Source organism: Hemiscyllium ocellatum, chromosome 13, assembly GCF_020745735.1.
Source record: "Hemiscyllium ocellatum isolate sHemOce1 chromosome 13, sHemOce1.pat.X.cur, whole genome shotgun sequence".
Lineage (NCBI taxonomy): Eukaryota > Metazoa > Chordata > Chondrichthyes > Orectolobiformes > Hemiscylliidae > Hemiscyllium > Hemiscyllium ocellatum.
The window spans coordinates 32651558-32670302 of record NC_083413.1 but is presented as its reverse complement, the minus strand read 5'-3'; the positions used below and the strand labels follow the sequence as shown (position 1 = coordinate 32670302).

At 41.2% G+C, this 18745-nt stretch overlaps 1 protein-coding gene across 1 annotated transcript in view; it reads left to right on the top strand.

Annotated features, from left to right (window-relative positions):
* Positions 1 to 18745, top strand: part of iqcg (IQ motif containing G) — a 52252-nt gene that overhangs the window by 26644 nt on the left and 6863 nt on the right. The window contains exons 8-9 of the mRNA XM_060834715.1: positions 3158 to 3289; positions 10826 to 10927. Of these exons, the coding sequence (XP_060690698.1) occupies positions 3158 to 3289; positions 10826 to 10927 (234 nt within the window). The remainder of the gene's footprint in view (positions 1 to 3157; positions 3290 to 10825; positions 10928 to 18745) is intronic.

Here is an 18745-nt window from a genome sequence, read left to right as displayed (position 1 = left end):
ACTTTGTCTGGCAATTCATTCCACACATGACCCTCATGCCATTTTTAATTTTTTTCTCCTCTCACTTTAAGAATATACCCTCTAGTTTGAACTCCCCGAACCTAGAGAAAAGACCCTTGTCATTCACCTTATTTATGCCGCTCGTGATTTTACACACCTCAATAAGGTCACCCTTCATCTTCCGATGCTCCAGTGAAAAACAAACCCAGGCTTTTCAGTTGATTTTTAAATCTCAAACCATATTCCAGGCAACAGCCGAGTAAATATTTTCTGAACTCTCTCCAGTTTAATAATATCCTTCCTATAATAGGTGAGAAATTGAAGCTTTTCATCTTGCATCAGAATTAGGACAGAAGCAATAGACTTGGAAAAAAAAGAGAGACCATTTTACACACAAAGAGCACCGGGTGCTGATTGGTTTGACCTTAATTAGCATGGAGATGTAGCAAGAACAATAGACAGGTTGAAATTCCTACAGTCCAATGTGCCACAAGATCTATTTTATTGAAACTTCATGAATAATGCTGCTCATCATTTAAGCTTGATGCGGAGATAGGGCATATCAAAATTATCCTGCATGCTAACAGATATTTTGATGAAATTTATCACTGTGAAAACTCATGAAAAGGCCTCCGTCTATCACTTTTGGCACTTAACGTACCCAGTTTACCTCAAATTACCCCAGAAGGAGAAGATGTCTGAAAAATTTGAACAGCGGGTGAAACTAATTGTCTCTTCCACAAAATCCTTGAGTGGTCTTCTCCACTAACAGAATACTGTCAAGTCTTTCAGATGTTTTGCCTACCGTTAAAATGAGCAATGCGATGAATGAGTTCCACTGCTGGTGCAATGTCAGGTCTGTAAGCTTTACATCCCACTGGCAGATCATATCTAATAACACGAAACAATGAACTTTCACAGCTGGCAGCATGCTTTCTCATGCTCAACCAGCCTATGCTGTCAAACCTAAGTAGAGGTATATGCATTATTCGATGCAATTCTGCAGTTGGAAATTATTTGTTTAATAATCTGTATTAGGCTAAGATTTACACTGGAAACAAATTTAAGATCATCAGCCGGGTTCACAGTGCGATGCATGTGTGTGCTAGTAGTAACATAAATAAATATTCAGGACCCTGTTTAGTTGGATAAGAAGCAATTTATGAATTGGCTATCTCCATGACATTGTTTTGGAAAATTGCACCTTTTTCAAACCAGGGGATAGTGGATGCAGCCAAACTCTGTTGCAACCACATGACAACAACTTGTCTGGTTTGAGAATTGTGCTGATGTTTAACTGTTCTTGTTGCATCTCCATGCCTATTACAGCTTAACCCATTAGCGCCCTCATGTCATTCATTATTATGTGTTTTTTTTCACATTTGTTCTTGTTCTGATGGATGCAAGACTCAAAAAACTTCAATATCCCCTCTTCTTCGAGCAGTGTCCAAGTTCTGTAGTACTAAACATTTATTTTTCTGTTTTTATCTATTTTCTCAACCTGTTGTGAGATGTTATTACACACCTCTGCAGCAGGTCAAACTTGATCCTATGCCTCTTGGTCCAGTTTTAGGGACACTACCACTGCACCACAAGAGGATTGAAATTCAACTTTTTAATCAGTCTGTTCAGACATATCATGACAGATCTGGAGCAGGTAGGACTTGAACCCAGGGCTTCTGGCTCAGAAGCAGGGACCCTACCACTTCACCACAACAATTTTGTGTTTTTATTTCACCAATTCCAAATGGAAACAGCTGTGAAGAGACATAATTTGCTGACATTTGATCCTCGCCCCAATAAAAATCAAGTTTAGATTTTCCAACTGATGCCATTATAATGTCTGTGGTCTGCCATTATAATCCCATTTACTACCAATATGAAAATAACACAGTCATTAGAAAATATAGGCCACACTGCTAAGTTCAAAGAATAACCTTTCAGCAAAATGCTTTGTAAACTGTAGAAGCATAGAAAATAGGAACCGGAGTAGACAATTTGTCTCTTTGACCTTGCTCCAAGATCCAATATGTTCATCAACAATCATTAATTCATTATCCTGTTCCACTTTCTCCTCATACGTTTTGATCTCTTCAGCTCAAAGAATTATGTCTAACTCCTCTTAACAACATCCAGTGTTTTGGCCTCAATCATGTTTTATGACAGAGAATTCCACAGGCTCAACACACTGTGGATGAATCAATGTTTCCTCACGTCAGTCCAAATTAGCCTACCTCTATCTTTCTAGACTGTGAGCCCTGAGTCTTGTTTTAACCTATCCAATTTCTCTTCATACATCAGTCCTCCCATCTCAGGTTTTAGTTTAGTAAAGCTTTGTGACACTCTGTCAATATCCAGAACATCCTTTCTCAGATAAGGAGACCAAAACTGCACACGGTATCCTCGGTGTGGTCTCACGAGGGTCCTGTACAATTGCAAAACATTTCTGGTCCTGTACTTAAATCCTCACTACAAAGGCCAACATATCATTTGCCTTCTTCATCACCTGTTGCACCTGCAAGCTTTTGACAACTGGTGCAGGACATTCAGGTCTGATTGTGTCAATCATTTTCCCAGTCTAATCGCCATTTGGAAATGATTTGCCTTCCTGTTTTTCCTACCTCAGTGGATATCTCACAATTTTCCACATTAAGCTTCATCTGCCCTGTATTTGCCCATTTACTCAATTTGTTCAAACCACAGTGAAGCATCTCTGCACTCTCACATTTCACCCTCCAACCCAGCTTAGTGCCATTAAATAATCCACAGCAAGAGGGTAAGCATTCAAGAGAAAGGGAGGGAAGAAAAAATCTATTGTTGATTTTAATTTGTCTAGCTTTAAGTAGAACAATAAACTTCGACAAAAATTTCCAGTAAACTATAATGTTGAATGGCAAATTAAAATCAGTATCCAGACTATTATCTTGTCTCTTGTTACTTGAATACAATCTATACTTTAAATATTTTTATTCATTTAAACAAAAATATAAATAAAAATAGAAAACATGCAAGAAATGTAGTGTGAGGGACAAATAGAAATTAATCAGTGACAATATTCCACCTTGGTATTTGAAATTTTACGAAACTACTCAATTTTTCTGCTGATTAAAATACCTTTAGGTTTGCATCTTATAACTCTCTATTCTTTGTCAATCAGGAATTGGAAGAAAGCCTAGAATTTTGGATGGAAAAATATGATAAAGATGTTGAAACTATGCAGAGTAATCTGAGTACTCTGAAAGCATCAAAAATCAGTGATTTACAACGGCTTAAAGAATACTCTGAAAAGGTAATGCCACCTTTTACATCTTATGATCAGAGAATATGCTGTATGACTTAGGATGACTTAAGTCACTTATTATCATAAGAACATAAGAAAAAGGAATAGGATTAGGCCATTGGGCCCCTTGAGTCTCCTCTACCATTCAGTAGGATCATGGCTCATCTGACATTCCTCACATCCTTTTTCCTGTTCTTTCTCTGTAACCTTGATTCCTCATACCAATCAAGAATCTGTTTCAGCCTTAAACATATACAAGGACTCCACCCCTACAGCGCTCTGTGGCAAAGTGTTCCAGAGACACTTAACTGTCTGTAAGAAAAAGATCCCTCCTCATCAAGGCCTAAATTGACACCCCCTTATTCTAAGACTATGTCGTCTGGTCCTAGACTCTTTTCATGAGGGGAAACATTCTCTCAACATTTACCTATTTAGCCCTTTAAGAATCCTATGTGTTTCATTGACATCACCGCTTATTCTTCTGAACTCTAATATAAAAAAAAGAGTACAAACGTGTTATTCTTTGCAATAAGACAATCTTCATTCTTGGTATTATGGACCAGCCCGACCCCTCAGAACATTTCAAGAAGGTAACCCAGACCCTAACTTTTCTAACCATTTTAAGCAAGTGTGATGTGGATATTTTAGGAGTGATGCAGCTGGCTCAACCACGCTGTTTTAAACAAAATGATTTATTTATACACAAACAAAAGAAAACCAAATTTAGAATAACATAACTATTTGAAAACCTAATTGACTCTATTGCAACTGAATGATGATTTTCCAAATACTTGCAACATCACCATAAACTTGGCAAATAAAGATAAAATCGAACACAGGTTTTTACAGGAGAGATGTCAGAGAAAGAGAGAGGATCAGCATGGAACAGTTTCTTTGATCAGCAACCTCAAAAACTGACTGCTTATTAAAATCAAACTAAACCAAACCAGACCAGAGAAAAAGAGAGCTGGGAGAACTGGCTACTCCCTTTTCATTGTACAAGTTGTTGTTTAAACTTGAAAACCTTTTTTCCCGGAGGCAGTATCTGTTAACTGTAATCAAATTGGCCCGAAAACCCATACAAACCAGACATATCAGAACCCATGCATTTATGATCTCTGAAAAAAAAGAACAAAATAACCTTGTCAAAGGGGATCATCCGAGTGAACCTCCTCTGAAATGAAAGACATGAATTGCCTACAAATAATTGCCATTGCTTGTTCACCGTCTTTCCTGTTAATCTATCCATTCCACTATAAGTCTATCCTCATTTCATTATATTTCCCTTTATCTCAATTAAGCACAGTTGATTCTGACCTAAGTTTCTCACTTTCAAAATGCATATTAAATTATATCATGTTATGATAAATGTTTCCTCAGATATCTTTTACTCTGAGGTCATTTATTAATCCTGTCTCATTATCCATTAGCAGATCAAAGATCCTGGTTCCTGGTTGGCTCCATGACATGTGAATTCACTGTCATAGCTACCTTTTCCAAATCGATTAACTCGATTAATGTGATGATGAAAGCCATCTATAATTATTGCTCTATTCTTTTTACAATCTCCTATTGTTTGTTAATTTAATCTTTCTCCTGCAGAGTTTGCTAATGCTTGGGGTTCAAATGCTACTCCTATCAATATTTACTTTCCATTGTTTTTTCCTAATCTCCAGCCAAATGTACTCTACATCATCTGAGTTAAGATTAGCTCTCAAAATGTCCTCATTTCAACTATTGGTGCTATCTCATACTAACAGTGCTATCCCATCACCTTTTCCTTCTCCCCTGTTTTTCCAACAGGTAAAATACCCTTGAATGTTAAGTTCCCAGTTTTTGTCTCCTTGCAGCCATGTCTCTGTGACAGTTATCTGTTGACCTCAATTTGCGCTGTCAGTTTAATTAGCTTATTCCAAGTATTTCATACGTTAAGATACAAAGCCTTTAGGCTTGCCTTTTTGCCATTTTTAGTCATCCTGTTTTATGTATTGTTAACTCATTAATTTTATTCCAAATGTTTGTACAATCAGATACAAAGCCTTAAAGTTTATTCTATTATCAAATTTTCTGACACTTTTGAGAGTCCTTGGTGCAATATGATGTTCACACATTTTGTTCTGTCCTTTTCTCTTATTTTCTGGTAACAATCAACCCAATCACTAACATTCACGCATATCTGTCGAATAGAACAGAATGTCCTTTCCTGTGACATGCACTCAATTACAGGAATACATTGAAAAGTTTCACAATGTCGCCTCTTATGGTGCCATCTTAGGTACAAGTACCTCGGTACAAATCTTAGATACAAAAGAGGAATAAGGAAGAAAAATACCTGAGTTACTTTACAGTGTTTAAAGAATAAGTTAGAAATAAGACATAGTTAAAGAATTGACATTGCAGTCAGATAAATAAATCACAAATAAACATTACATTGCAGGAGCTTCTACACGTGGTCTGACCACCCACCCCATACTCCAATCCAACAACCGCCCTCACTCTGCTCCAAGAGTCCAGCCAGTTCCACACCAGTTCTCAGCTGCTCCAAGATAATTTTCCTCTGGGGCTCACTCTCCATACTGGCCTCTGCCTGGGACTCGCTCCCTGCACTGGCAGCTGCTCATTGACTGCTTCCCCCTGTGCCAACGTCCACTCAGGACTCACTCCTCATGCAGGTTGCTGCTCCCGGACCGCTTCCCCGCACCATTATTCACTCCGGACTCACTCCTCATGCAGGCCTCTCTGCGGGAATGCATCCCCTGCACCATTCTCCACTTGGGACTCACTCCTCATGCAGGCTGCTCTGCGGGACTGCTTCCCTGCATGATTCCCCACTCGGGACTCACTCCTCATGCAGGCCGCTCTGCGGGACCGCTTCCCCTGCATGATTCCCCACTCGGGACTCACTCCTCATGCAGGCCGCTCTGTGGGACCGCTTCCCCTGCATGATTCCCCACTCGGGACTCACTTCTCATGCAGGCCCCTCTGCGGGACCACTTACCCTGCACTATTCCCCGCTCGGGACTCACTCCTCATGCAGGCCGCTCTGTGGGACTCATTCCCCTGCACCATTTCCCACGTGGGACTCACTCCTTAATCAGGCCACTCTGTGAAACTCATTCCCCTGCACCTTTCTCCCCACGGGACTCACTCCTTATTCAGGCCGCTCTGTGGGACTGCTTCACCTGCAGCATTCTGCACTCGGGACTCACTCCTCATGCAGGCCGTTCTGCATGACTGCATCACCTGCATCAGCTGCTGCTCCAGGACTGCTTCCCTTTGACGGACTGCCTTGTCCTTTACGTAAGATTTTGTAATTTTCCCTGCCATTGATGCCCCACCCCCACCGCCCTCACACCCTCCCACAGAATTCAAGGTAGTTAATCTAAGGGTATGACTGTCATGAAATACATGAACTCCCTGCCTCCCAGATGTGTCACAGTGTTTGAATCTCAGACTCCCGCTCACCAACTTTGAGCCAGAGTTCAACGAAAAATAAACACTTATAGAGTCATAGAGATGTACAGCATGGAAACAGACCTTTTGGTGCCGACCAGATATCCCAAGCCAATCTAGTCCCATCTGCCAGCACCCGGACCATATCCCTCCAAACCCTTCCTATTCATATACCCATCCAAATGCTTCTTAAATGTTGCAATTGTACCAGCCTCCACCACTTCCTCTGGCAGCTCATTCCATACACGCACCACCCTCTGTGCGAAAACGTTGCCCCTTAGGTCTCTTTTATACCTTTCCCCTCTCACCCTAAACCTATGCCTCTACTTCTGGACTCCCCCAACCAGGGAAAAGACTTTGTCTATTTATCCTATCCATGCCCCTGATGATTTTATAAACCTCTTTAAGGTCACCCCTCTGCCTCCAACGCTCCAGGGAAAACAGCCTCATCCTATTCAACTCTCCCTAAAGTTCTCTAATCCTCTACCCCTGGCAACATCCTTGTGAATCTTTTCTGAGCCCTTTCAAGTTTCACAATATTGTTCCGATAGGAAGGAGACCAGAATTGCAGGCAGCATTCCAACAATGGCGTAACCAATATCCTGTACAGCCGCAGCATAACCTCTCGACTCTTGTACTCAATACTCTGACCAACAAAGGAAAGCAAATCAAATGCCTTCTTCACTATCTTATCTATCTGCGACTCCAAGGTCTCTTTGTTCAGTAACACTCCTGAGGATCTTAACATTAAGTAAGTCATGCTAAGATTTGCGTTCCCAAAATTTATCAAAATTAAACTCCATCTGCTACTCCTCAGCTCATTGGCCTTTCTGATCAAGATCCTGTTGTAATCCGAGGTAACCTTCTTCGCTGTCCACGATACCTCCAATTTTGGTGTCATCTGCAACTTACTAACTATACCTCTTATGCTCACATCCAAATCATTTACATAAATGATGAAAAGTAGTGGACCTAGCACTGATCCTTGTGGCACTCCACTGATCACAGGCCTCCAGTCTGAAAAACAATCCTCCACCATCACCCTCTGTCTTCTACCTTTGAGCCAGTTCTGAACCCAACTGGCTAATTGTCCTTGTATTCCATGAGATGTCACCTTACTGACCAGTTTCCCATGGGGAACCTCGTCGAACACCTCACTGAAGTCCATGTAGATCACGTCTACTCTGCCCTCATCAATCTTCTTTGTTACTTCTTCAAAAAACTCAATCAAGTTTGTGAAACATGATTTTCCATAAAGCCATGTTGACTATCCCTAATCAGTCCTTGCCTTTCCAAATACATGTGCATCCTGTCCCTCAGGATTCCCTTCAACAGCTTGCTCACCACCGACATCAGGCTCACTGGTCTATAGTTCTCTGGCTTGTCCTTACCACCCTTCTTAAACAGTGGCACCAACCTCCAGTCTTCTGGCACCTCACCTGTGACTATCGATGATACAAATATCTCAGCAGGTGGCCCATCAATCACCTCCCGAGCTTCCCACATAGTTCTAGGATATACGTGATCAGGTCCTGGGGACTTATCTACTTTTATGTGTTTCGAGATATCCAGCTCATTCTCCTTTGTAATATGGACATTTTTCAAGATGTCACCATCTATTTCCCTACATTCTATATCTTCCATGTCCTTTTCCACAGTAAATACTTGCTACAGATGTGGTTACTATGAACAATGAGGTCTACCAGCCCCCACATCAGCTACAACAGAACATCTGACCTGGCATCTCTATTTTACTTATTTAGTTTTTAAAATTTCCAACTGATTCTGAAAGATTGGATTCTCATTAGACCACATGATTAGATTAGATTCCCTACAGTATGGAAACAGGCCCTTCGGCCCAGTATGTCCACACTGGCCCTCTAAACAGTAACGCACCCAGATTCATTCCCCTGCCCTATATTTACCCCTGACTAATGCATCTAACACAATGGGCAATTCACCTAACCTGCACATCTTTGGACTATGGGAGGAAACTGGAGCACCCAGAGGAAACCCATGCAAATACGGGGAGAACGTGCAAACTCCACACGGACAGTTATCCGAGGCTGGAATCGAACCTGGGTCCCTGGTGCTGAGAGGCAGCAGTGCTAACCACAAAGCCACCGTGCCACCCATAACATTATCAGAAATCAAACTTTAACACTGTATTAAATCTGTACAGCCGAGGTTATAGGTTAAGAAATCATCCTATAGGTAAATAATACAAGGAAACAAGGTACCACTGTAACACATACTTCTAAAGAAAAAAAAAGTCACAAGAACTACACATAAAACTACTTACAGAACTTAATTCTAATGTAATGTCTCAGCCTAGAACATACTTTAAAAGAAAATGACTACTTATCTTTAATGCGCTTTAAATTAAAAAGCTAAACCAATTGAGGAGATAGATGTATCTTGAAACCTAAAACTGTTTTGGTACCAAATGTTTTCACGTTTATTCCATTATAAAGCAAGCCAGAAAAGTGTGTCACTTCCTGCATCAAATTTATGTTAACTTGAAGCCAAATGGCAGATCTCACTCAGGTTTGCAGCTGGTGTAACACCAATGTCTTAGTTTGATCACAATGAAACAATATTGACATCCTGTTTGGTTAATCATTGCACATAATTAAGCAATAACTAATTATTGATAAATAAACTCAATCCTATATGCACTACCAAGTTAGGTTACATACTCTAACAGTACGAGTAAAATGTCCTGACAGAACATTGGTTCCACCTCTGTTGAGGCAGCACAACCCATCAAACCTGCGCAGCCTCACTTTATCCACAACCATTCCCAATAATTTAATACTCTGCTTCCTTCACCATCTGTCCAAGCAAGCATTTGTTAGTGCAACCTAATTCTATGCTGACAAGTGCAAGAGTTATCTGGAAATTACTGCCTTTGAGGTGTCCTTAGCTTCTTACAACTTCCAGAAAGACCCTATTGCCATATGTTGATGGTACCAAAATTGAACATTACCTCTGGCTGTACATCCTCCCTATTTTAGAGTGCTCAATGGCGTCAGTGATTATGGCATCATGGGGCAACATATGAATTATATCTGCAGACACAGACACGCCTATCAGTTTCCCCAAAAGAGTGCATTCTCCAAAGCCACAATGTTGCCCTACCTTAAATATCTAAACGGTTCATCTCTTTAATTAATTGCTATCATTAAGTCAATTCAATAATTGTTCTGTGTCTAGTTCAAAAGAATTATTCATTTGTCTGGTTTATATTACATATAATTAGAAATATTAACAGATAGCTAGTACTGGATATGACTCACCGCCATTTCTTTAAAGTGAAAAAGTGAATTTGCAATACTCACATCAATTACCTATGTGACATCAATCTGACTTTTTTTTGGTTCATTTTAAGCTTTGGCTTCTGTTTTCCTTCCACTCCCTACTCTCTCCCGGAATCTCTTCACTGGAGGAAACTCTGCTCAGCTTCAACTGTGTGAAATTTATTCCATGACTGAATACAAGTCACTTGCAGCGTGGCCCTTCATTTGCTGTGCCCCTGACTGGAGGTGACAGGGAATGAAAAAAATCAAAACCTAGGACTGCATAACAATGTACAACAAAGGCATACAAAATAAAACAAAAAGCTGCAAATGCTGAAAATCCAAATTCAAAACAGAAATTACTGGACAAATCCAGCAGGTATTGCAGCATCTGTGGAGAGAAAATAGTTAACGTTTTGAGTCCAGTGATGTTTACTTCAGTACTGAGAACTTTTTTTAAAAAATGGTATTGATGCTGATGGAAGGGGACTTTGTAGGAGGGAGGGAGTATAGAGAAGAAGTGAGCAGGTGGTAGAGATAGAGCCCACAGTGAGACAGGAAAAAGGCTTAGGCAAACAAACGAATAGTAAGCCAGGGGAGAAGATAACTGCCATAATTGTTTCACTACACTGCTCAAGGAGCACATTGATTAAATATCTTTTTATTTTTGAGGGCTGATAAATCATATTTTTTGTAACATGGACTGCTTATTTATTATTTTATTTCATATTAACATAACTAAGTAACAGAAAGAATTTTTAAAAATCTAATATTTTTCATTATATCCCTTCAGTATTTGACTTACGAGCGAGTAATAATTGAGGATAGGGTCGAGAGGGAGAACGAATGGAAGAGAAGAACACGAGAAGAGTTAGAATTTAAAAGCATTATAAAGGTAATATTACTTTTAAGAATTTCACTTAAACATATGAAACATCGGATGAGAATGAAGACCTGGGACCAGCACAATCCAACTCTTGCTGTCTGGCTGTATATTTGGGAGGTGGCCTTCTTTTTGGCCACCCCTGTGCTTGTTGTCTTTTTATAGAAAAAGAGGCAGACCCCTGATGTTACAAGTCCAATCAACAGCCCAGTGGGAGAAGTGGAAGCTACAGAGGCAGGTTGGGCACTGCGAGGGCACCAACATGGAGACACAATTCTGTCTGCACAAAAGGAGAGCACGGGTGTTATTTTCTGGGTCTGTAGATTGTGAAGGAGCAAAAATGGCCTTTGCAGTCATATGTACTTCTTGTCAGATGTGGGAGTTTAAAGAGAGTTTAAGGGTTACTGCGGATTATATCTGCCATAAATACTGTTGGATGCGAATCTTATCAGATCGAGTGGATCGGTTGGAGAGACAGATAGAAGCAATGAGGAATTTGCAACAGCAACAGTATTTGATGGATGGCAGTTATAGGAAGGGGGGAAAGTCTCAGATATAGTCACATAGATGGGTTAACTCCAGGATGGGTGAGAGAGGTCGACACCTAGGGCAGGAGTCTTTTGTAGGCGGCACGGTGGCACAGTGGTTAGCACTGCTGTCTCACAGCACCTGAGACCCGGGTTCAATTCCTGACTCAGGCGACTGACTGTGTGGAGTTTGCACGTTCTCCCCGTGTCTGCGTGGGTTTCCTCCGGGTACTCCGGTTTCCTCCCACAGTCCAAAGATGTGCGGGTCAGGTGAATTGGCCATGCTAAATTGCCCCTAGTGTTAGGTAGGGGTAAATGTAGGGGTATGGGTGGGTTGCGCTTCGGCGGGTCGGTGTGGACTTGTTGGGCCGAAGGGCCTGTTTCCACACTGTAAGTCTAATCTAAAATACCCATTTTAAACAGGTATGCTGTTTAAAATGTAGGTGGTGATGGATTCACAGGGGAACGTAGCACGAACAGCCAAGTTTTTGGTATTGAGACTGGCTCTAATGCAATGAGGGGTACGTCGGCTTCCAGGAGATCAATCGTGTTAGGGGATTCTGTAGTCAGAGGTACAGACAGACGTTTCTGTGGCCAGCAGAGAAAAAGCAGAATGGTGTGTTGTTTCCCTGGTGCCAGGATCAAGGAGTTCTCAGAGAGGGTGCAGAATGCTCTCATGGGGGAGAGGGGCCAGCTGGCGGTCATTGTCCACATTGGAACCAATGACATTGGAACCAACGATATTGGAACCAACAACATTGGAAGGGAAAAGGTTGAGACTCTGAAGGGAGATTACAGAGAGTTAGGTAGAAATTTTAAAAAGTGATCCTCAAGGGTAGCAATATCTGGCTTTCTCCCAGTGCTACGAGCTAGTGAGGGCAGGAATAGGAGGATAGAGCAGATGAATGCATGGCTGAGGAGCTGGTATATGGAAAAGGATTCACATTTTTGGATCACTGCAATCTCTTTTGGGGTAGAAGTGACCTGTACAAGAAGGACAGATTGCACCTAAATTGGAAGGGGATTAATATACTGGCAGAGAAATTTGTTAGAACTGCTTGGGAGGATTTAAACTAGTATTTTGGGGGTGGACTCAGGGAGATAGTGAGGAAAGAGATCAACCTGAGACAGGTACAGCTGAGATCAAAATTGAGTCAAACAGTCAGGGCAGGCAGGGACAAGGTAGGACTAATAAATTAAATTGCATTTATTTCAATGCAAGGGGCCTAACAGGGAAGGCAGATGGACTTAGGGCATGATTAGGAACATGGGATTGGGATATCATAGCAATTACGGACACATGGCTCAGGGATGGGCAGGACTGGCAGCTGAATGTTCCAGGATACAAATGCTACAGGAAGGATAGAAAGGGAGCCAAAAGAGGAGGGGGAGTGACATTTTTGATAAGGGAAAGCATCCAGCTATGCTGAGGGAGGATATTCCCGGAAATACATCCAGGGAAGTTATTTGGGTGGAACTGAGAAATAAGAAAGGGATGATCACCTTATTGGGATTGCATTATACACCTCCCAACAATCAGAGGGAAATTGAGAAACAAACTTGTAAGGAGATCTCAGCTATCTCTAAGAATAATAGGATAGTTATGGTAGGGGATTTTAACTTTCCAAACATCGACTGGGTCTGCCAGAGTGTTAAAGGGTTAGATTGAGTGTGTACAGGACAATTTTCTGATTCAGTATTTGGATGTACCTACTAGAGAAGGTGCAAAACTTGACCTACTCTTGGGAAATAAGGCAGGGCAGGTGACTGAGGTGTCAGTGGGGGAGCACTTTGGGGCCAGCGACCATAAAATAGTGATGGAAAAGGATAGACCAGATCTAAAAGTTGAAGTATTAAATTGGAGAAAGGCCAATTTTGATGGTGTTAGGCAAGAACTTTCGAAAGCTGATTGGAGGCAGATGTTCGCAGGTAAAGGGAAGGCTGGAAAATGGGAAGCCTTCGGAAATGAGATAACAAGAATCCAGAGAAAGTATATTCCTATCAGGGTGAAAGGAAAGGCTGGTAGCTATAGGGAATGCTGGATGACTAACGAAATTGAGGGTTTGGTTAAGAAAAAGAAGGAAGCATATGTTGGGTATAGACAGGGTAGATCGAGTGAATCCTTAGAAGAGTATAAAGAAAGTAGGACTATACTTAAGAGGGAAATCAGGAGGGAAAAACGGGGACATGAGATAGCCTTGGCAAATAGAATTAAGGAGAATCCAAAGGATTTTTCCAAATATATTAATGACAAAAGGGTAACAAAGGGAGAATAGGGCCCCTCAAAGATCAGCAAGGCGGCCTTTGTGTGGAGCCACAGAAAATGGGGGAGATACTAAATGAATATTTTGCATCAGTATTTACTGTGGAAAAAGGATATGGAAGATGTAGACTGTAGGGAAATAGATGGCAACATCTTGCAAAATGTCCAGATTACACAGGAGGAAGTGCTGGATGTCTTGAAATGGTTAAAAGTGGATAAATCCCCAGGACATGATCAGGTGTATCCAAGAACTCTGTGGGAAGCTAGAGAAGTGATTGCTGGACCTCTTGCTGAGATATTTGTATCATCGGTAGCCACAGGTGAGGTGCCAGAAGACTGGAGGTTGGCAAATGTGATGCCACTGTTTAAGAAGGGTGGTAAAGACAAGCAAGGGAACTATAGACCGGTGAGCCTGACCTCAGTAATGGGCAAGTTGTTGGAGGGAATCCGGAGGGACAGGATGTATATGTATTTGGAAAGGCAAGGACTGATTCGGGATAGTCAACATGGCTTTGTGCGTGGGAAATCATGTCTCACAAACTTGATTGAGTTTTTTGAAGAAGTAACAAAGAAGATTGATGAGGGCAGAGCAGTAGATGTGATCTATATGGACTTCAGTAAGATGTTCAACAAGCTTCCCCATGGGAGACTGATTAGCAAGGTTAGATCTCACGGAATATAGGGAGAACTAGCCATTTGGATACAGAACTGGCTCAAAGGTAGAAGACAGAGGGTGGTCGTGGAGGGTTGTCTTTCAGACTGGAGGCCTGTGACCAGTGGAGTGCCACAAGGATTGGTGCTGGGCCCTCTACTTTTTGTCATTTACATAAATGATTTGAATGCGAGCATAAGAGGTACAGTTAGTAAGTTTGCAGATGACACCAAAATTGGAGGTGTAGTGGACAGCGAAGACGGTTACCTGAGATTACAACAGGATCTGGACCAGATGGGCCAATGGGCTGAGAATTGGCAGATGGAGTTTAATTCAGATAAATGCGAGGTGCTGCATTTTGGGAAAGCAAATCTTAGCAGGACTTAAACACTTAATGGTAAGGTCCTAGGGAGTGTTGCTGAACAAAGAGACCTTGGAGTGCAGGTTCATAGCTCCTTGAAAGTGGAGTCGCAGGTAGATAGGATAGTGAAGACGACATTTGGCATGCTTTCCTTTATTGGTCAGAGTATTGAGTACAGGAGTCGGGAGGTCATGCTGCGGCTGTACAGGATATTGGTTAGGCCGCTGTTGGAATTTTGCGTACAATTCTGGTTTCCTTCCTATCGGAAAGATGTTGTGAAACTTGAAAGGGTTCAGAAAAGATTTACAAGGATGTTGCCAGGGTTGGAGGATATGAGCTATAGGGAGAGGCTGAACAGACTGGGGCTGTTTTCCCTGGAGTGTCGGAGGCTGAGGGGTGACCTTATAGAGGTTTACAAAATTATGAGGGGCATGGATAGGATAAATAGGCAAAGTCTTTTCCTTGGGATTGGGGAGTCCAGAAGTAGAGGGCATAGGTTTAGGGTGAGAGGGGAAAGATATAAAAGAGACTTAAGAGGCAAATTTTTCAAACAGAGTGTGGTACGTGCATGGAATGAGCTGCCAGAGGATGTGGTGGAGGCTGGTCCAATTGCAACATTTAAGAGGCATTTGGATGGGTATATGAATAGGAAGAGTTTGGAGGGATATGGGCCGGGTGCTGGCAGGTGGGACTAGATTGGGTTGAGATATCTGGTCGGCATGGACAGGTTGGACTGAAGGGTCTGTTTCCATGCTGTACATCTCTATGACTCTATGATTAACCACCCAGAAATGTTTGTGAACAGAGGGTCTTGTGAAACGGCAGAATTAAAGGAAATCAGCATTAGTTAAAAAAAATGGTGCTATGGAAGTGAAAGGGATTAAATGCTGCAAAATCCCCAGGGCCTGATAACTATGTACCAAAGTGCTAAAAGAAACAGTGCTGTTAATATTGGATGCATGAGTGGTCATCTTTCAAAATCCTACAAATTCTGTTGCAGTTCCTTCACATTGGAGAGTGTTCAACATAACCCCACAATTTAAAAAGAGAGGGAGAGGAAGAAAAACAGAGAACTGCAGACAAGTTAGTTTAACATCAGTGGTGGGAAAAGTACTTGAGTCTATAATAAAAAAAAGAGCATTTGGAAAGCATTAGCAGGATTGGAAAAACTTAGCATGGGTTTATGAAAGGCAAATCATCCTGAACTAATTTATTGGAATTTTTTGAGGATTTAACTGGGAGGATAGGGGAGAACATGTGGATGTGATTTATTTACATTTTCAGCAGTCTTTTGAAAAGTGTGGAAAACAAGGCAAGTATTATTTAAATGGCAACATATTGGGAAGTGTGATTTACAAAGGGATTTGGTATCCTCATATACCAATCAATGAGACAAATAGGTCAGGCAAGCAACTGGAAGGCAAATGGTTATTGGTGTTCGTTGCGAGGGTTTAAGTTGAGAAATAGGGATGTCTTATTGCTTGGTGAGACCACAGCTGGAATATTACATGCAGTTTTGGTCTTCCTACCTAAGAAAAGATATGAGTGCCATAGAGAAAATACAGCAGAGGTTCACGAGCTTGATACCAGAGATGGCAGGATTTTCCAATAAGAATAGATTGATTCAACTGCGCCTTTATTCAGTAGAGTTTAGAAGGATAAGATCTGACTGAAATGTATAAAATTTTAAGAGGACTCTACAGACTAGATGCAGAGAGGATGATTTCCCTTACTGGGGAGTCTAGAAACAGGGAACACTGTCTTCTCATACAAATAGACCATATAGGACTGAGATGAGGAAAGATTTCTTCACTCAAAGGGCAGTGAGCCTGGGAAATTTTTTCACATAGAGGTCTGTGGAGATGAACAAAGACAGATATAATTATATAGTTTGTAAAGTGGGAATATGGCATTGGGATAGAGGATTCGCCATGACCCTGTTTGAATAGTGGATTAGACTTGATGGACTGAATGGCCTATTCCCTGCTCCTAGTTTCTATCCTCACTGGCCTGCTCATCAACAAAGAAACAATTGAGATTTAGGCTGGCACATCCTTTATGATTGAGGGAAAACTCTCCTGGTTCAGAGTAAAGACAGTAGAGTCACCAGGATGGAGGGAAATTTTTAGTGATTGGGATCAGCTGTGACTGCAGCCTTTTGATGAGTAATGGAGCTTGAAGTTCCAGTAAGACACGCCCACCTTTCCCTTTCCCTCTCCACCACCTGCCAAAATGGAGGTGACATCCTTTGAACTGGCAGTTTTCAGATGTGGCGGGGAACTGTTGTACCAGCACAAATATTGGTGAGGTGCCACATTGTCCATAACAGCCTGCCTCTTTTTTTCCCTGGTCTGCAATCATTGATCCCCTAATATCTTTTATTCTTCCATCTCCACGGTGGAAATTCAATCAACAATGTACCATTCACTCAAATAGTTCCAATTAATACTTTTAGAAACATCAAAACATTGTGGTTTCGCAAAGTCACAATAAAATTCAGCTTATTTAAATAAAAAGCAATACATATGATACAAAATTAAAAATTGTCAACACTCAGCAGGTCATGCAGAAACAGGTAAGTTGATGATTTGTGTGTAGAATTATATAATCAGAACTGTTAACTATTATAGATGGACTAACAGCGTTCATAAATAAAATAAAAAGAGCAGTGAAAGATAATACATATACACGAAGAAATAGAATTGCTCTATAAATTTCCTGAATACAAAGCACTGGATTGCTAAATACAGGTAATATTAGTATGAAGCGTTATGAAACATAATGAGAGGAATTAAATTTTAATGAGCCATGGATAACATGTTAGTAATTCAGAAGGTGGCAATGAGAGAAGTAAAAATTCCAACATGAAAATCTAGCAATGTCAACAAAGCTGTGTCTCTGGGACAAGCAAAGTGCAAGTCAAAATTCATGCCTGTTTATGAATCCTAGTTTTAGATTCCCCTACAAGTGGAAATATCTTCCCTTCATTTCCATATTGAACATTTTCACAATTTGTAAGAATTTATGGGCTTGACTCATTGGTAGATAAGTGCATGAGGAGGAAAATAACATGGATCAGATAAAGTAAAATGAAAGGAGGCTTGTGTGATCACAATGGGCTACCTGGCCTTTTTTTCTGATGTATATTCTATGTAAATCCAGGTTACATAGACGGTGTGGGTCACTCTGGCAGAATAGTAGTAACAGTAATACCTGCCAGACAGAAACTGGGAGCTAACGAAGTGTTTTATTGTTAAATTCACCATTAAAGCCAGAAGTCTACAAATTGAAAGAAGGAAAGGATGCAGTTGCTTCCCATGAAATTGAGTTCAATTGGAAAGCACTGACCGAAAAGGCAACCAGATCAGAATGGGAAAGACATGGGGAATTAATATGTAACGCGCCTTGGAACTTGGGGTTATATTTGAAATGGAATGGCGTTGATTGATAAAGTAGTAACAAACTTTGGTTTTTATTATTTAAAGGAGGTTTTATCACCATAAGCAGCAAATGCAGTGTACTAGGTTGAAGCAATTACAAGGAGAAAGTGAGGACTGCAGATGCTGGAGATCAGAGCTGAAATTGTGTTGCTGGAAAAGCGCAGCAGGTCAGGCAGCATCCAAGGAGCAGGAGAATCGACATTTCGGGCATAAGCCCTTCTTCAGGAATGGCTTCTTCCTGAAGAAGGGCTCATGCCTGAAACGTCGATTCTCCTGCTCCTTGGATGCTGCCTGACCTGCTGCGCTTTTCCAGCAACACATTTTCAGCTCTGAAGCAATTATAAGTTTGTTTCCACTGGAATTCCTGAGGGTTCTGTGCTAGATCCCATGCTTTTGTGCAGCATATTTTAATGACTTGATGGGAGTATGTAACGGTAAAGTCAATATAATCCTACTGGCTGCTCTCTCATTAAAGGGATGCAACTGGTGATGTTTCAGTTAGCAATCAGAAAGGCTAATGAAATGCTGGCCCTTATTTCAAGGGTGTTAGAATGTAAGAGTAGCAAAGTCTGACTGCAATTATATAA